The following is a 19,903-nucleotide window of genomic DNA, read 5'->3' as shown; positions in this document are numbered from 1 at the left end:
TTTTGATTATAGCACCACTTTAAATAAACTTCATTATTAATATTATTTTAAAGATACCCAGTTCTTATTGGTTAAGAGAAATGCAGTTTTCGGGTAAGTGCGGAAAAAATCAAAGACGAGTCACAGATAGCCAATAAAATGTGAGCAATGTATGACGCAATTTTCACGTGATCGCGTGTTGCTTCTCGTGAATATTTAATATTACATTTCGTTCAATGTTATCAACAAGTAGTGTTGATAAATCTCATTGTAAATTTTTCCATAGACTACAAATTGCACTGTTCTTCTCTGAAAAAAATTACTTTTTACCAACTGCTTTTTGAGACAATTTGTGATTTTTACTTACAGTAATATCCGGCAGCTATTACCAATCTTACTAGTACTGCAGGCGCAGTTCGTCGTTGTGAAATACAGATTTCGTAGATTTCGTACAATAGCGCAAAGTTGAAATAAAATATTTCCCAGATTTTAGCCACAAAGTGGATGGAATATCTGCAAAGTTGTATGGGAAAAGGTTACGAAATGCTCTAACTGTTATTGGGCCGGATGATCGTGCAACAACAGGCAAAGACAGTTGAGTCGTAGCGTTCGATTCGCCTAATTTTTTCTGGACCATCTTAATGATGAGCAATAAATCGAGGAATGGTCTCTCAAACTGCAGTTGATTCCAATGCCAATCCCAGGAGTTACAGTAGAGGTACGTCATGTCTGATTATTGTTATCACTGTTATTATGATTATTACTGTTATTACAGCATTTTCGGGGTTAACCCTAGGGGCAAGTTGCTACCCGCAACCTCGGGTCCTATGTCTCCTCAATGTCCAACACGCTTCTAAGAATCGTTGCGGTCCCAAGTAGAGCAGTTTTTCCAGTACTTCCACCGGTATCCCCATTCCCATCTTTTCCAAAAATTCCCTTAGTCTTTTTGACATAGTCCCCAGAGCTGCAGATACAAAACACGGGTCACAAAAAACGTTTGTTTTGGCCTAATTACTAAAGGCCTGACGTTAGCTTTTATGAATGCTTAGGATACTTTCTGTATTGGTGAAACAATGACTTGTGATCTGTGACCTGTGTTTTGTACCTCCATGCCGGTCCCTAGAGCAACTTCCACTTGTCTCAATGTGCACATTATTGTAATTTCCCTTTTAAAATCTTGGTACTTCTTAGTTTTTTCCAATCCTTTCTCTCTTACTCTGTTGTCACCATTCAGGTACTGCTACATCAATCATCAATGCTTTCCTCTTTTCTTTGTCCATTATAATCAAGTCTGGTCTCAAATGTTCTATTTCGTTATCGCAAAAGTCCACAATATCTTGCATAAGCTATTCTCTGCCAGCTTTTGAGGTTGATGTTCGCACCATTTGTCAGTACGTTCTACATGTAAGCTGTATTTTCTACACAATTCCCAGTGGATGTTTCTGGCTACATTGTCATTTACATTTCCCTTGGGCAAGCTTTAAATGCTGCATTGGCTCACCATGTGTGTAATAGTTTCTCCTTTTTGCCCGCACATTCTGCACAATGGTGAACCAACAGTTACTGTTTTGTCAGTATGAAATTTGATGTAATTTGTTCTTAAAGCTTGTTCTTGTGCTGCAAATATCAACGCTTCAGTAGTGGGTTTTAGATCAGATTTAGATACCCAAGCCCAAGATGATTGTTTATCTATTATTATTATTATTATTATTATTATTATTAGTAGTAGTAGTAGTAGTAGTAGTAGTATAATAAACCCAACGCTTACGTGGTCATGATTACCAGCGATTTAGTCTGTTTTCAATGTGGTTCACCATTGCATGAACTTTGAAATTCTTTTAAAAGTCCCTTGCTCCAGATTTGGTAAACAAAGCTCAGTAAATGGTAAATAAATTTGTCAATGAAGAAAATTAAACTGTAACATAAAGGTGTGAAAAGTCTTGTTAATCCTCATTCAGGCAAGTCACACAAAAATAATGCCCTGACTTACATGGTACATGTAAGTGTGTTCTCAACCCGTTTTGTAGTAGATGCTACATACATTGCACATTGCATGCTGTACGAACTTTTTTCTAATCCCTGACTTACTTTTAGGATGTTGATGCATATTCAGATGTATCCAATGGCTCAACAATTTCAGTGGTAAGTCAAGTGCAGTAAGTTCAATGTCCTGTAAATTGTATATTAATTAGTTATGCAAACACCATTAAAAACTAAATGTATTTGAAACTTTACATTCAGAATATCAGAGTTGGTAATTTCTTAGAATATGATTTGTATCTCAATGCAAGGGCTATGAAGTTCAGTAAGCAGGGGTGTAGCCAGGATTTTTCAAAGAGGGGGTCATATTGTATTGAACAGAGAGTACTCACCAGATTGTGGTGTTTTCGCACATGAATATTGTGGGTTGTTTGCTTAAAAAAAGGCTTACAAAGGGGGTTCACGGGCACCCCAGGACCTCCCCCCCCCAGCTACGCCCTTGCATTGTTGCTTGATAACTTACTAACGCAGTGAGCATCAACAATTTGTTTTTGTGGTAGTGCACTGTAAGTGCACTACGCAATAGTACTATGTCACCAAGTTGTAAGAGTGTAAAAGCGTAAGATTGTAAGTCTGTGGTGACAATAGGCTTGCAGCGCGTGCATAACTCACGAACATAAACAGGTCTTTTGGAAGCGTGCTTGACTTTCAACAAAATGAGCGCCAAAATCTGCAAGAATTTGTGAAGAGCAGCATTTCGGGGACACTGTGTGACATAAATTGTCTCATTTCTGAGACACAAGTGATGTTGAAGTTGGCGAGAAGAGCAAGGGGACACTTCGTGACGCTTACTGAAATCTGCGTGCATCTAATTAGGGTCAAACCTGGACATATCTCGGTGATAAATAACCTCATCTAGGAGAGTAAACTTTGGACTTTTTGACTTTGTGGTCAACCTCAAGAGTTAGGAGAACGTGATGTTTGTGTTGAATTTGCACATTTCTTGTCAAACTTTATAACACTTGAAAGATAAAAAAACCAAACTAACAAAAACAAAAATCCTGTGTCTTGCCATTATTTTGACACAGATGTATCCTTTGTTTCGCGAGTACATGTAAACACGCATGCAAGGTCATTTAATCACAGCACCTGCTGAATTCGACAACACTTTCAATTTTGTGATTTACCTGTGCAGCCAAAAGAACAATAGAAAAATTGAACGTAGCAAAAATTTCCCAACATGTTTTTCGCCAATGGTAATTTTTTTATATTGGCGGTTCAAAATTTATGTTGTTTTCTCGTCGCAAGTGTTGTTGCTGATGGAAAAATATTTCATTCTCAATTGACACTTCCTGAAAACTTGCTTCTGCTCTTCCTAAAAACTGTGTATCAATATTTATTACCGTATTTACCTGTGTATAAGTCGATCCCGTGTATATTCTTCGATTTCTGGAAATGTGGATACACAAAAAAATCAGGGCCTCAAGTGCTTAATAGTTTTGTGGTTCAGCAGTTGTTGTATGTGCGGGCATTTTGTCCTTGAGTTTTGAAAAAGTTCTCAGAAAATCAAACATGTAAACCTCAAACTAACCTGTTTCATTGTTCAACGATAAAGGGCTTTAGAGGATAAGCACAACATCACAGAAGCAGGAGTCAATCTTTGAAAATAACTTGCGAACGATGTGAAAATGTGCAAGGTATAATTGGTCCTTGACTTATAATTTCTCACATGACAAACAAAACAATACTCATAAACCAAACAATACGAAGTTTGCAAAAGCATTTAAATAAGCCAGGTTTGTATAAAGAATAAAAAACAATCATAACCAACCAGCATTTTCAGGCAACGCGAGTGACGATGCTTTCACACAAACACGAGGTATTGTGCCAGGTTACTAAGCCGTTGAACGATCGCGTTTGTTTGAAGAAACAGAAATGCCTTTTAGAGCTTTCCGCCTTTGGAAAACGAAAATTTCCGGTGTCTTTTTCATATTTGTGCTTGTGAGTATCTTCAACATTTAGATTTAAACAAATCCTTTTTCATTTCAACTGAAATTGCTTACATTCATTTTGAAGTCTTTTGTCGGCTTTGTCCACTGCATTCGTTATGCCCTAGACAACAATCATTATTATGTTAATTTTGAATAAATTACTTAGCTGGAGCTTGGCTCAAGATCTTTGACGTGTGTATAAGTCGAGGGCAATTTTTGGAGCTTCTTTTGAGGCCATAAAAGGTCGACTTATGCACGGGTAAATACGGTAATTTTACTTTTTCATCAATATTATGTTGTTTTGTAAAAAGCAGGCTAACAAAATCTGTACCTTGCTTAGTTTGCATCTTTGAGCATTTTTGAGAAATTTCAGTGCTATGCTTCTGACACGGCAAGTCGTACATTTTGAGGTCACCCATCCAGATACTAACCCCACTTGACAGTGCTTAACTGCAGTGAACTTTTGTCTTGGAAAGCTGTCAGAAGCTCAGACACGCTTAAACTTGAGGTAAAAAGAAGTTGCAAGGGAACTTGAAAATTATCAACATGTCAGCCTCGAATCGAAGCCAATGTATCTCGATTCCCTTTTACATGTATTTTCTTCAATTTTTCTGGGTTTAGTATTTTACTAGTAAGCACATGTCTTCTCAGGGTCTGGCTATTTGCCTAAGAAATCTACCGTGACTCTACTGTGATTTATGGTACCAAAACAATATCGTGTGCAATTAGAGCTACAAATTACGCAAAGACAAGCTTTGAATCTCCTGGAAAACAAAACACAGCTCAGTTGACAATAATGGAATAAAGTGCTGTGTTGCTGCACTACCACGTATACGCATTGCGTGCCTATTTTTGTAAAATGCCGTAGGAAATATTATCTGAGGTAGATGTACATGTATGTAGTATATAGTGCAAGGAAATATTGCAGTTCAGGATTTTCAATAAGAGCTAGCGGCCGGCGAAATTCGCCGGCTATTGCATGTGAACTTGCCGCCTCCTTTTCCCCCATATTTTACAAATAGCATGAGAAACATTCGAACAGAACACAAGCCTTGGATTGGGAAAGTTTTGTTCATGAAGAACAAATGAGATGCCTGAATTCTGAGTATTTTCAACGGCAATTTCTGTTTTCCTGTTCTTGTCAAAGGCGGTGACCAAGGATCAATCACACACCTTTTTTAGGGAGCGGTCTAGTGATTGGTGTAAGCTGCCTGATTTGCTGACTACATTTGAAGCGTGACAAGACAACATCCGCAAAAGGACTTTTCGGTCACGATGGATCAAATACATTGCGAATAGCTGTTACAGTACAGAATGCAAAGGAGCCTTAAAACCCAAATTAATAATTATGTCTTGCCCTCAAATAAATGAATATTCATGTACTCTCTCTGGATAAAAAAGCCAAAATTTAATGATATTAGTATTGTGTTCAAATACACTACTGATCAAAATTTCAAAATTTTCCCAGATAAGGATGCCCCCTGATGCCCCAACAGGCTATTGTGACTTTGGCCCTCAAGAAGCGTGCCTTCAGTGTGCATTGTCCATTCTCCTCCGTCTCCTCAGGTTTTGCTGCCTACTAAAATTCTTATTGAAAACCCTGCAATTCGCCAAGACCATGTGTTATTCCAGCAGCAATAATAGTGGATTGTTTTCAAGAGTTTGTTTCATCTGTTGTTTAGGGGAGTGCAGCATCTGGAGGGAGTGGGCATATGCCAAGACCACCAACAGGTAGGAATTATAATAATTATTTATGGAATTCTCCTTCTACTAGCTGTAGTTGTTCTGGATTATTTGCAAACATGGACAACCAAATTTCTGAATGAGTAGCTCGAACTCATCCTCACTTTGATCCCAGCTGGAGATTAAATGATGTAAAAAGCGATAATTTATGGTTGGAGAGAACGAGAGCTAATCAAATTCCACAAATAAACGACTCTTCGACTGGTAAATGTGTACAATATTGCTAAGGGCTTTCCTTGCATTATCTCCTCCAGGCAATCTGGTGACGTAATTTGGAGGACTGGGAAGAAAAAATTTAATGCCGCAGCCCACAACCGCGCGTGGCCTTAGGTGTTGTTTCCAAACTCCCTGCAGTATTTCCATTGCCAAAACTCAACAGATCATACTGTGTCTACCACATTTCCTGTTACTGAATGAACATTCAAGACGACCCAACGAGATCTAGCCTACCTTCTGCCAAGTTGAATTCGAAAATGAGGCCGCGCGCGGTTGTGGGATACGACGTTACGATTTTTATCCGCAGTCCTCTGAGTTACGTCACCAGATCACCTGGCTGGTAGTGCACAGAGACTGGTCACAATGTGAGTCCCACCTGTTTTGTATTGCTACAATCCATTACATGTACATTTCCTAAGAATGGAAATCTAGGACCTTAAAGGAAACCTCCGCAAAAACAAGGATTTAACTTTAAAATATTGACCATAATGTTTACAATCAAATTGTTTGATCTTAAATTGACCAACTGGTCTGTCTTCTGTCAGTTGGAGTCCTTTCAATAATAAGTTATTGCCAACGAGTCAGCCAAGTGAAGACACGAGGCTGACAAGGCGGCAACCTTAATAGAGCCGAAGTGCGAGAGTGTTGTATATATGCAGAAAAAATTTCGAGCACTCCAGAGAAAATGTAATGAAAGATAAGGTATTACTGGTAAAGCGAACAAAGGCCACCTGCTATGTGGCTTCAAGAACCAATGAAAGTGCACATTTTGATGTAAGATGTCAAGACAAACTGGCATGACGCAACATCATTCACATGGGTACATGTACATATGATCAAGTGAAAACACATTTTTTCCCATCTCTCCGACCGTTGTATCATGTAATCAGCTTGCTTTGAGTGTTCTTTAAGACTGAACCAGAATAAGTGTTCTTACATGTATATGGACGGCTGTTGTTGTCGCGTGCCATTGTCGAATAGAGCAGTTTGCTTTTCGTTTTGTGATCATTGAGTTGTGAACAATTTAATTTAATTTTCTAAGGATTCGAAATAATATTGTCTGTAAAGTACACAATTAAAGCCGGATCAATTTGACATATAATTCGTGGCTGTATCTTGCAAAATAAGAATACTACAAGTGAAACAACTTTCATGTGTCATGCAAGAGAGTTTGATTCCCCATGACATGTTTCAACGCACTTTGGTGATTTTGTACATGGCGTTGATTTTATGCCGCTTAATTATTGTATACATGTATTCTTGTTAAAATTACGGCCGTTCAAAATTGCAGCAGTACTTTCAATATTATTGCAAAACATGTTGACTCGAGATACAAAGTGTGCAAGGGTTTTACTTGCATCTCTATTGTTATTGTGTTATTGTTAACTAATACATGTAGGTAAGTTGAGTTGCACTGTACTTTGAAATAAAAAATTACAACAGTACTACTATTGGGTCTCAAAAATGGCACTCTGTTACAAATCTGCAAATTGCGTCTTATATTGACTGTCTCGTTGACACTTAGCGATAGCTACATGTACATGTATCATCAGTTATTGCTTTATTTCTTTCTATCCAAAGTATTATTGGCCCTAAAAAGCTTCAACAGAGAGCATTTGCATGTACAGTGTAAGGGAAATTTCAATATTCCATAGAATAATCACCCCATTATTAGAACAATAAAGTCCCAATAATTAGTATCCCATAGCAATAATAATCCCGTAGTCTGTGTGAAAAAAAAATCTGGCTGGTGAGTCATACCATAGTTTTACGAAGGGCTTGGTGAATTCTTTATTGCCCTCAATTGGGAACTAGCTATTTCATTGGTATGAGAACCGTTTTTGTGTTTTATTATTATGGACACTTATTGATATCGCGGTTTTACATGATCAATAGCATAGTGAGACTAGTCCTAGGCTATGCTAAATAATTTATAAATTGAATGTTCAGTTAGACTATTCCTTTCAACGCTCTGCTCCGTTCTTCCTATCTCTTATAGGTATAAAAGTTCTTAACTATTTCAACGTTTTGTGATATGATTATTATTATTATTATTATTACCTATTATAATAAAGTTTCTATATAACGCGCGCTCTCATTGGTTTAAACAGCGTGCTTTATGAGAGTACAAAGCACGGAACAAACGAAAGCCCACGCCATCATTCGCAGAAATGGCAGATGAATTTCCGAATTTTACCTTGGGTATTATTGAAGCTGTCAGTTAAAGGCTTGCTCAGATATTCTGTCAAGTGCTTTGGATGGAAGACCTCAACCGTCGCCCGGTCCAGCAGTTCTTTCAAGCTCAGAAAGTCCTCACGCTGGAGTTCTTCATTTACAAAATTCCCAACAGGTTTTCAGATTCCAGCCGCAAGCAATGAAGAGTTTGTTTTCCAGTTGTCATGTCGGAAACGTGCAGGTTTTCATGGGCAACAATTCGGCCGGTTTTCACTGAACTTAATCATTTAGATCCTCTTTTTTGCTGTTTTTTACGGACTGAAACCGAACATTGAGGCACTTGTTTTTCCATAAATTCTAATTTTGTGTGATTTTCCAGTTGATTGATGTTTTGACAAGCCTTTGTTTCATTAACCAATCAAATAATCTTAAACATTCTTACAAGCGCGCTGATTGGTCCAAAGTAGCGTGCTTTATCAGAGTATAAAGCACTGTGCTGACGACATCTCAGTTCGCCACAAGCAGCGCGCGCTTTGAAAATAAAGTAGAATTTTTGAAGAAAACTACTTGTTTTTTATCATAAAACAAATAAAGAAGCCTTGACTGTGCTCTGTTCTGTTGTAAAGCACTTAGGAAGCGGCTAGAGCACTCAAGAAGTAGGGAGAAACACTCGCCTATCGGCTCGTGTTTCCCCCTACACTTCTTTCGTGCTCTAGCCGTTTCCTGCGTGCTTTACAACAGAACAGAGCACAGTCAAGGCTTCTTTATTTGTTAATTATTACCAAGCTTAATTGCCATAGATCAAACTGCAATTTTGACACTCCTAATCACTATACAAAATGTAACACGGTACGGTGTACGGTAAACCTGTGTCATTACCCTTTTCAATTTTAATTTTTCCATCAAAGGTGGCTCAAGGAGGTCGAAGTCAGTCCAGGGTCGGAGATCAAGAGTTGGTAAGGGGGAATTTAATTTTCTGTCATAATTATTATTATTATTATTATGATTATTATTATTATTATTATGATTATTATTATTATTGTTATTGAACATTATTATTATTATTACATACTATTATTTGTGCATTGTCAAATTATTATTTTTTGTAGTGGACCTACAGAGTATATTGTACCTTATTCTACAATACAGCCTGCTTGCTTAATAAAAAAGTCTGTTTTTATTGCTTGATTTAACTCATTAATAATTTGTAAGGTTTGTAGCCAATTGGATTGCCCCATTTTGGTCAGGTGCAGGTATTTTGATACCCAATGAAACTACAGATCAAGAAATGCCCCAGTTAGCTAAAAAACTGATGGAGACACTGATCAAGACGCTTGAATTTTAATGAACCTTTCTGCTATAAACCTTCAGAAAAAAAAAAAAAAACAAGCAAGTAAACAATCCACACACAATGCATTTTAAATTCAAATATTCAACATAAAACTTTCGCTTACCTTCTATCATTCGCGTCCAGAGGATTAAATGAATTTGGACACCCAATAGTTCAGCAAAAGAGCATCCATTTCAGTGATGTCTGCACTCAAGGCTTGAACCTTGTGTAGTTCGCAGTCTTTGAAAAGTCCACCGCAATCTAAAACCAGCTCTTGTACCTCTCTTAACCTGAGCCATTCGGCAAAAATGTTCACAGCCCAATTATTTCTTTATTTAGTTAATACTGGAACATCCTCATTAACCGAATCACTTTCTTGGGAAGACGATTTTGGCTGGTGAAAACGACATGATTCTGGCTCGCTTTACCTTTTAAACTCACCCAAATATTGAATATTCATTTCTTCTACAAATTACTATAATCACTTGTTTGATAAACCAAAAGATCATGACATTACACTCATACTTAGTTTAAAAAAAAAAGATCCAGAAGTAATGTCAAAACCTTGTGCTTGGTTTTTCATCAGAAACAATAAAATATTATGGCATCATGCTTTCATCTCTGTTTCTCGGTATTCTCGCATTCGTTTTTGACATATTAATTATTCAAGCCTGTGAAAAGAATTGACCTGAAGCAACACAGATTGTAATTTACATTACAGCCCTCAAACTAACTTGTTTAGTAAGATTTCTTCAGGTACATGTAGATGTACATGTACAGAATTCAATACGTATCATGTACATGTAGTATTCCAGGGCTATTGACTCCCCAACTTCAATAAGATCACTTGTTTTTTGCGTTTGATTAAAGGAGAGCGCATTCTTACTTTGTTCAGATTGTGTGGTCTTGCCAAAAGGAATCAAGATTTTCTCTGTAACGGACACCAAAAAAGCCACCCCGAAGATTTTTAAATTTATTGTTTGCAGGGGCACCCTCACATGGAATCTCGCATCCGTATTGGTCTCGATCTGATGACAGTCTCTTTTCTCTTTTCTCACATGCTTAGTTTTCTAGCTTGGAACCCTACGGAAACACACAGGTTAAGTGATTGTCAAACCCAGTTCATTATTCAATAATCCAAGATTACTACTAGCAGGAATTCATTAAATTGATGACACACTGTATCCCAAGGACTCTTCTCCTTAAGTTAACTAAACATAAACTGCTGGATTTACCCTGACCTAAGAATAATGCTAAACATGACACTAACAGCAAATGGTAAAACTTCAAGGGACACATGGTGTTGGAAATCAAAATTGGGCGTGCATCTAATTACGAGCATTTCTGGACATAAGTGAGGTACTACATGTAAGTACTGTCCAGCCAAACTAATGATATTGTTATTGACAGCAACATCACCCTACTCAAGCTCTCAAATGAAAGTTTCAACCAAGCAACGAACTCCCAAACCCTCTGCAAGAAACATGTGGATCTCATCAATGAGAAATGGTGCTGCCAGTAAGTAAAACAATAACAATATTGTTTCTTTATAAAGAAAAGAAAGGAAAGGAAAGGAACTTTATATAAGTGCCTAGTCCTTCTAGCGCTGGAGCACTTATTGCGGACACTGTAAACTGAAATCAACAATAATATTAACGTGAAGGGAAGGAAAAGGAAAGGAAAGGAACTTTATTTAAGTGTCTACCGGTAGTCGTTCTAGTGCTGGAGCATTAATTGGGGACACTGTAAACTGTAATAATATTAACACAAAGGAAAGGAACTTTTATTTTTAATTAGTGTCTAGTTGTTCTAGCGCTCAAGCACTAATTGCGTGGGGACACTGTAAACTGAAATCAGCAATTAACGCAAGTCAAATCAAATGTTGGTTTTTGAGGAGAGGGGAAAACCAGAGTACCCGGGGAAAAACCTCTATTGGTGCAGAGTAGAGAACCAACAAACTCAACCCACATAATAATGAAGCCGAGTCTGGGAATCGAACCTTGGCCACATTGGTGGGAGGCAAGTACTCTCACCACTGCGCTATCCCTGCACCCCCAAGACAAATTTTTTTTTGTAAATTACTGTTCAACATCAACAAAATATTACCAGTATTCTTATTATACTTTCATTCCTTTTAAAAATAATTTCCCTTTCAGCTCTGAGCACTGAAAACAGTCCCATGAGGACCTTTGCTGGCTCCAGAGCATCTAATAGCAAGCATTTGAAGACAGGAACTAGAACACAACATTTGAGTGATTTTGTTGTGGTAAGATTTTGAGCTCGATAGTGTACAAATAAATAATTAATAAAAAGAAATTGTTCCATTGGATTATCATGCTGATGTTCAAGCTTCCCTCGCAGATATAACTCAGGTTGGATTTTTCCTTGGAGTTCCCAAAATTGTTTCTACCATCATGATGGTGACATCTCCTGCCAGTTGGGGTTTTTCAGCGTGTTATGACAATTTTTTTTATAACTACAGTAAAACTAATAAAACACAATTATAACTATGTAGTAGGCAATAGCACAACAATTACTTTAGACTTACGGATGCTCGAAAGGGTTCTTTTGTTGCTATAGTGTTTGTGAAACGATGAAAGATACCAAAGAAGGATATTTCATTGTGTAGGCAAACTATAAATGTCTTTGCAACTCTATTGTTGGTCAATACTTTAAGGGCACTTATGACGTCATATCGGTTACCATGGCAACACGCCAGGTCCACTAAAAGACCCTCTAAACTTCAGTTTTTGAAAATTATCAGAAAAACTAAGTTGGTGACCTACCGTTTTTATTTCTTTGTTGGAAATCTCCCTAAATCCTTTAACTTCTTAAAGAGTATGACAAAAAGTTGGCTAGTAGAATTTAAGATACATTGAAAAATGGCGTTTTATAGTTTACAGAAAATTGTACTAGATAAATTTCCCTGAAACTTTTTTATTTAAAGTGCCATCGTGAATGATACATGCATGCAAAATATCAAGATAGGTCACCTCGCAAAATTTCGAGATAGAGACAATTTTTTCCACACGTTTTAATTCCGGTTCGTGCGATTTTATGCCGTATTTTCACTTCCGGTGTGTTGCACGCGCTACTTTTGATAGAAATTTGATTCATTCAGCTGACGCGTGCTTTTAAGTTATGGCGTGTGTAGGTTACTCGCGCGCGCAGCTTAAAACCCTTTCGAGCCTCCTTAAGCCACCTGTTAGCATTAGTTCTATTAATGCTCCTCTTTTTTTCAGATAGACAACTTGAAGAACAAGAACCATGTCCGGAGTGCCAGCATGTCAGCAAGTAAGTTTTGATAAGTGTCTCAAATTTTTTTTTTCAAAAGACGGATTATTGCTAACTTTTATGTGTACTTACTTTTGAGGCGAACCGCATCTAGCTGGGGGTGGTCCTGCCTACAAACCACAGGAGGACTACTATGATGAAGTCATAGAGTTGAAAAAGGTTGGTGGTACTGTGATGATGGCCATTGTTAATTTTGATACGACTTCGATCTAAAAGGCAAAACAGAAACTTCTCTTGGAAGAACATGTTTGTTTTATACAAACGAATCAAGAAAAAAGCTTTGTTAAGGCAATGATACATGTATTTGTTTTCACCATGTGCTCGGGCTGCCCAATAATGTCACCACTTGTGATTCCACTTGCGTTGGCCATCACAAAAACTCATTCATTATAAATATCGTTCATACTAAAGACTTCATATCTCACATGTGAAAAAGAGGCTAAAGTAAGCTAAGAATTTAATTATGGGCTCATAGTTAGAGTTTATGAAAAAGGGATACACTGTAGGCATGATTGAACTTCATATCAGAAGCAACTCTGGAAGTCTGACACTTGCAGCTTCTTTTTTAGGGGTTAAGAAAATAGGCTGCACATTTCACTTGCATTTATTAAATAAGCATTTTTTGTAGCTGTATTCATAAAGTACATGAAAGCTAGGCAACTTGGAGAAAAAATACAATGAAGGGTTGTTCAAACATTAATTTGAATTAATACTTGAGTGTGTGGATCGAATCAACTAAGTGGCTTTTGTTTTATATAAACTGTGTGCAGGTCATTAATACTTTGAAAGCTGAAAACAACATCATCAGCACAAAACTTCGCAGGGTTGAAGGCGAGAATGTGTTGAAGGTAAGAGATTGTAAGTCTTGTCTCACTGTGCTTGAAGCTTTTGCTATAAACTTTGATGAAGGACTGATGGTTTACAATTCCACCTCCTGGTAATATTATTTTGCTTTGTTTGGGAATCTAATAGCGCTTTGTTCGAGAACAATACATACTGAGCTCTTGCTTTTGCTCTTCTGCAGGACAGAAAGATGGAAGACCTTTTGAATCAAAGAAAGCAGGTATTTGCCTGAATACCACATGATTAAGTGTAATGATGCTTGGATGATGAGGGTGAAGATGATCAAAATGACAGTGATAATGATATTACTCCTTTTACCCTTCATTTAACAGAAAGGAGAAGTTCATTTTAGTCTACGGAAATTCAATAACATTTAAGGAAGAACACATTCACAAATAAATGTTCATTTCGATCTTTTGTAGGTTCATTTTCGCAATTTCCATGTTCACGCTGCATCTTCAATAACATTGGAATTTCTTGTTCTTTGTGGTAAACTCTGTTAATATACATGTCTTTGGAATAACATTAACACCGACAAAATTGTCATTTTACATCTTTTGAAGTGTGGTACCATCCATAAAAAACAAAGCTTATTTTTTTTCCTTCAATGTTTTCACGGTTAAGGTGATTCCTTAGATGGAACTTGCCATAATTTTCCGATGAAACTTTGCACACTGTTGTAACATGTTAAGGACATGATAGAAATGTAATTAAAAAGGGGTGGTCACTGTGCTCGTTTCCATGGTATGGTATGGTATGGTATTTTATTTATCCACATTACGTGAATGAGTACAAGACTCGTTTAAACATGAACGTGCCAAATAACTATACATCCATACATATTAAGACATAAAAGAACTAAGTAGGATGAAATAAATAAGGGGAAAACTAGCTATATAAAAATCCAAACTATGTACGAAATTTAAAGTTCCAATAACACTTAACTCCAGTAGTCAGATTAAGATTATTTAGCATTGTCTTAAAAACGTTAAGAAATGGGGCTCTCCTAACACAATCAGGTAGATTGTTCCATAATGTTGAGGTAATGTAAATATATATCCTATGTATAAATCTACTGTTATAGGCAGGTTGATGTTGCTTGTTAAAGCCTCTAAGGTCATTGTCATTTTTACGAAATATGAACATCACCTTAATATTAGAGTTGAGAGCATGAGAATATCTATGATGCTCTTTAGGTTCATTGTACAACGCGGATGAATAAGGCTATTTAAGGCACTTTAACCATTGCAGCACATCCCCAATATTGGACAAATTTAGCTTAATTTCATTAATGTAATCCATGATAAAACGCAGAGCCTAGTGTCATTCTAAGGCTAATTCACGTACGTACCTGAAAAATGTACTTGAATGCCTTTGTGAATACTTGCACTGTAACACTCCAAAATGGATTTCACTTCAGTGTGGGCTATTCGACTTGTATTGCCCTGGGGAGGGGGGGGGGGGACTCCCATATAAAAGGGGAGGGATGCTCGTCGGAAATTTTACATTAAACCCCTAAAGGAGACCAATCTGGGTGTGGCCCAGGCTTTTTTGACCCCTGAAAGAGACCATATTATAACACAGAGAAATAAAAAATACAGCGACTTTTAATGATGGCAAAGACATTATCATCTAATACTTTCACCTGCGTTCTCGTAGCTGTCGTCGTTGTCGTCCTCGTGTATGCGCAGTAGGGCGTGCAATGAATCTAGACCGCCCTACACATTTTGCTTCCGGCAGTGCTCCTATTCACACCCAATATGTCAGCAACCAATAGGTAGTCTTTGGTAGGGTCCTCAGAGGCTCTGACAATCCTTCTGCGAATTTCATTTGGAATTCCAATTTGCTGTCTTGGTGGCATGCTGCATAGACCTCTTTCACTTTGGTGGCCAAATAAAATATTCTTTTGTTTTTATGCTGATAAGTCTTTCTAGCCTCGCTACAAAGAGCAACTTTCAAAAGAATTTTTGAATCAAAAATTATTATTAATTAATGAGGCAGTAGGTCTGATTAACATTAAGACAAAAGAATGTAAAAGTGGTCGCCATTTATGGAAGTGTTCTATAAGCTCCCTCAACAGCAAAACCGTATGAGTTTGTGTGTGCTTACATGTACAGTGTACGTGTGCTTGTCACTAATGACTTGCAAAAATGCAAATGACAGTGTTATGATTGATGTCAATGCTTTTCCAGCTAGACAAAATAGATATTATTAAGAACATGTCGTTCCAATGTTATTGAAGATGAATGAACATTACTGTAATGAACCTGCGAATGATTTCCATGAATATTTTAATATTCATGAAAATGTTCTTCCTAAGATGTTCCCGTAGACTGAACTGAACCTGTATTCTGTGTCAACGAAGGGCAAAAGGTGCAGTAAAAAAAATTAATAGTAATGTTGTACATACATTACTCAGGCATTGTAAAATCTGTAGTCTTATGATCTTGCGCTTTTGAAATCTGACATTAAATTCAACTTCGTTTTCTCACCAGCCTGAAGATGTTAGAAGGACTTTGACTGACAAGAAGGGTGACACGAGTGCGGTTAGTATTGGAACTTTTGAAAATGACCGTCACAGTGCTGTTTTAAATCTTAGACCTTATAATTATGCCTCGGAATTTGATTCACGAACTGAAAATTCATTGACAAACAAATGTTAAGAGCCATTTTACGGCGAAGTGCTAGAGCTATGCTGCCTTTGCTGCATTGAGCAACAAGACCAATCTTGAGCCTGTTTTGATGCCTGCCAGGGTTTTCGATGGCTTTTCAAAGATCCAGATTTAGTAATGAAAGTACTGGACAGGGTTATTTTCCTTTGTAAGACCAATTGCAAGTTGGGAGAGAACCGTCACGGAGACCTGCAGTGGGTCTCCTTTACATTGCCGTAAATGAAACTCTCAGAAATACTGTTTACACTCTTGAGTTTGGAGAAAAATAAGAAAACCAAAGTTATCGCGCGAATGAAATGCCAACAGATCAATTCCGTTTGCTAAGATAAATGAGGCGATGTGACTTCTTCCTAGTTTGAAGGATTTATTGTGCCTGATTGTCTTGTGTTTCTTCAGCGCATGGCTTCCTGAGATACCCAAGTCTAAGAAGAAATAGGAAAATAAAAGCCATCAAATCTACAAATTTAGACAACTTATGGCGTTAAAGTAATGTACGTGACATGAAATGGTAAACAACCTGACAAAACGTCAGGCCTCCAGCCTCAAACGAAAAACTCTGATGCCTCACTGCTTTCACATTTTAAATCAAGACAATTAGGGGCACTTTCCATTCAAGAACAGAATTCCCTGTGCTCAATGGAATGGTACTTTCCACTTGAAAACTCGACCATAGCCGCTTTATGTTTGCATGCGTTTTGCACCAATAAAAGAGATTCATGTGAGTGTGCTCAAGCTTGTTGTCAGCTTGAGACAATGACAACAACAATTTTGTCCAATGAAAAGAGATGGTTTTTGCTCAATTGTTCTTTGTTCAGTGTGAGCTTTGTTGTACACTGTACATTAATGGACAACGATGCAACAACATTTCCGCCTGCCCGTAGTAGTCGAAGTAGTAGCCTTTCAATTGCTTTTTCAGATCGTAAACAGTTTAAAACAGAAACTCCATGCCGTGGAACGAACAGTAAAGGACAAAGAAGCAGAACTGAGGTATTAAAGTCCAACTAAGTGAAAAGTATTAAGTTGCTAGCGGTTCTTTCTACATGTATTTCTTTGTTTTAGCAATTGACAAGTACGCTGTATACAGACTGAAGTGAAAGACTAATGATCAGGGTCTTGAAAAACTGAAGAGAAAGTACTGGCTTTCTTAAAATTTCATCTGCAAAATTTATGTTTTGACTTTAAGTTTTCTTGTATAAGGACTAAAAACCTTGGGCCCTTTCTCTCATCCTTTTTTTCACAAACTCTGTGGGATGTTGAAGATCCCACACTATTTGCAAAGAGTAGGACACGGAATTGCTGTTGTTGTCATATGCCCTACTCTCTTCTGCCAAATGTGGCCGCCTTTAAAAGGCTTATGGTGTGTTTGGCCTCCACACCGGAAACAGTCGTAAGTCATGGGGACTTTCCCGTGTGCTAGAACATAATAGGGAGCTTTCAGGCGCACCCAACGAATCTGTTCCTCACATTATCTGTTCCCCAGAGGAATCTTGCTGGCTGGCAAAAATACAGGTGTTTCGATTAGCTGGCTGGGAAATTTTGTTATTGATAGAGGTTTTGCCTGGGAATTACTGACTTTTTCTAGCATTTCAACCCGAGCTGGCTGTAGAAACTCTGAAGACTGAGGACGACTAAAAAAAAAAAAAAAAAAGAACCCCTTCCCTCTCCCAGAGAGTAGTCACAAACATACGACGGCTGGTCAGAGTGATTGCGCTTGCGGAAAAAACCTGTTTTGTCGCTTTTGTTCGGTCGTTTTGGATCGAGGGATTTGAAGGCGCGCGGAAATTCTGGCTAGGAAATAAATTTGATCAACTGGCTGTGAAACCAACCAATTTTATCTAGCTGGCTGGGAAATTTCTTGTGTGTCTTGTTGGGAAATAGGAACAGATAATGTTTTCCCAGCAACACTGAAAAAGAAAATGCCTTAATAACATTTATTTTCATTAACTGGGGTATAATAATACATTTTACAACAAATTGGTCGTTGGGTGCCCCTGAGCTTTATCGTCTGCGACGGGAACGGCAACGTGAACGTCATCTCAGAACATAAAATCGCGTTATTGTAATCACTTCGCGACTACTACAAGCTTTTTGACGTGTCAATGGTGTTGGCAGTCCCTCAAGAATGAAAACTAACTCCTAGTGCTGACGTGTTCTATAAAATCTCAAATATGGTTATTTCACGTTGCAGTTTTGCTGACGACGGCAAATATAATAGGGAAATGAAAAACGCACTTGAAGGGCGTGCAAACCTATTGTTTTTTCCCACTAAATATGCAAATTTGTCGCCGTTGTCGTTGCTAAAAGCTAAAGCCGCGGCTACACGAGCGATTTTTGTCTCGCGCCGGTGATGCGATTTTTTTCAGATTTTGTCGCCTGCGCGCGAAGGTGGCTTTTGGCAACAAATTGAAGGCCGCGCGAATCGCATACTTCAAGAGACCTGGGCACTATAAACAGACATTCCTACTTTAACTTCATTGGCTAAATAGTCTTGAGTCGCGTCGCAAGCACGGGCAAAAAGTTGCAGGGTGGCTACACGGGCAAGTATCTCTGCGATTTTGTCGAGAAAGTTTCAACTCTGGCGTCTTTTTTCTTGCGATTTTTTCACCTGTCGCATCGCCAGTTCAAGGGTGGCTACACGTGCAATTTTCATCTCGTGCTGGCGACGCGACAAAGTTTGAAAAAATCGCATCATCAGCGCGAGCAAAATATCGCTCGTGTAGCCTCGGCGTAAAGCTCCCTAATATACAGTACATGTACAGTACCCCAAAAAGTAGTTGGCTCTGCTTGCGGAAAAAAAGGGTTAATCCAGGGTGTTGAGAAGTCCCCCTCCCGGATAATCCGGTGTTTTTCTCACCTAAAAGATTAATATACAACATTTCTTTCTTAAAGTATACCTTTTTGATGCTTAATAAAGTTGTTACGTGTTCTTCTTCTTCTCCCTCTTACAACACTGCAGTCAGCTCAAAAAGACGATTAAAATGACTAACATTGAAGAACTTCAAATCCAGAGTGAGACTTACTATCAAGAGGTAACAGTGAATGTCTCAAAATTTAGTGTCTCCATCAAATTGTGTGTCATATGATCATATGAAAAGTTAGAACTTCGATGCATTTGTAAAACAATACTTTGAATTTAAAGTATCGACAATTTCAATGCAGTATAACACGACAACTGTCACCTGATCCTAGTTTTAGGGTGCAGGGATAGCGCAGTGTTGAAAACTCTCGCCTCCCACCAATGTGGCCTGGGTTCGATTCCCAGACTCGCCGTCATATGTGGGTTGAGTTTGTTGGTTCTCTACTCTCCTCCGAGTGGTTTTTTTTCCCGCCGGGGTACTTCAGTTTTCACCTCTCCTCGAAAACCAACCTATAGAGCGGTTTTCAATTGAGTGTCGAAAGTAATTAGCGAATTGCTTTGGTTTAAGATTACTTCTCTCAGTGATTGGTTCAAAGTTCTCGCGCCGCTTTTTCAACAAATCAGGGTTGCATTGCTCAAAGCATGGTTAGCACTAACCAGCGTTAAATGCAATGGAAACCTATAGGTTTTGATACCTCTCAACCAAAGATTAGCGCGGCTAACCAGGCTTCGAGCAACCGGCCCCAGAAGTGAAACCAAAACCATTCGTGGCTCGCACGTGCACATTTTCCCGCGCTTTGTGTCGGCTACGTGTAATTACTTC

At 38.1% G+C, this 19,903-nt stretch overlaps 1 protein-coding gene across 3 annotated transcripts in view; it reads left to right on the top strand.

Moving 5' to 3' along the window:
• The first annotated feature begins 390 nt into the window (after positions 1 to 390).
• The window catches only part of LOC138042368 (uncharacterized), a 51,591-nt gene continuing 32,078 nt past the window's right edge, over positions 391 to 19,903 (top strand). For 2 of the 3 annotated variants that reach the window (XM_068888230.1, XM_068888229.1), the window contains exons 1-13: positions 532 to 697; positions 2,074 to 2,121; positions 5,633 to 5,681; positions 8,993 to 9,040; positions 10,825 to 10,932; positions 11,571 to 11,680; positions 12,657 to 12,708; positions 12,788 to 12,867; positions 13,479 to 13,556; positions 13,733 to 13,771; positions 16,047 to 16,097; positions 17,140 to 17,210; positions 19,180 to 19,252. In XM_068888230.1, coding sequence (XP_068744331.1) covers positions 671 to 697; positions 2,074 to 2,121; positions 5,633 to 5,681; positions 8,993 to 9,040; positions 10,825 to 10,932; positions 11,571 to 11,680; positions 12,657 to 12,708; positions 12,788 to 12,867; positions 13,479 to 13,556; positions 13,733 to 13,771; positions 16,047 to 16,097; positions 17,140 to 17,210; positions 19,180 to 19,252 — 834 coding nt within the window. In that variant the 5' untranslated portion in view covers positions 532 to 670. Of the gene's footprint in view, positions 698 to 2,073; positions 2,122 to 5,632; positions 5,682 to 8,992; positions 9,041 to 10,824; positions 10,933 to 11,570; positions 11,681 to 12,656; positions 12,709 to 12,787; positions 12,868 to 13,478; positions 13,557 to 13,732; positions 13,772 to 16,046; positions 16,098 to 17,139; positions 17,211 to 19,179; positions 19,253 to 19,903 lie in introns of all 3 variants that reach the window. The other variant, XM_068888228.1, reaches the window with a different exon arrangement.

Source organism: Montipora capricornis, chromosome 3 (assembly GCF_036669925.1).
Source record: "Montipora capricornis isolate CH-2021 chromosome 3, ASM3666992v2, whole genome shotgun sequence".
In the NCBI taxonomy this organism is placed as follows: domain Eukaryota; kingdom Metazoa; phylum Cnidaria; class Anthozoa; order Scleractinia; family Acroporidae; genus Montipora; species Montipora capricornis.
This window is presented reverse-complemented; position numbering and strand designations above follow the sequence as displayed.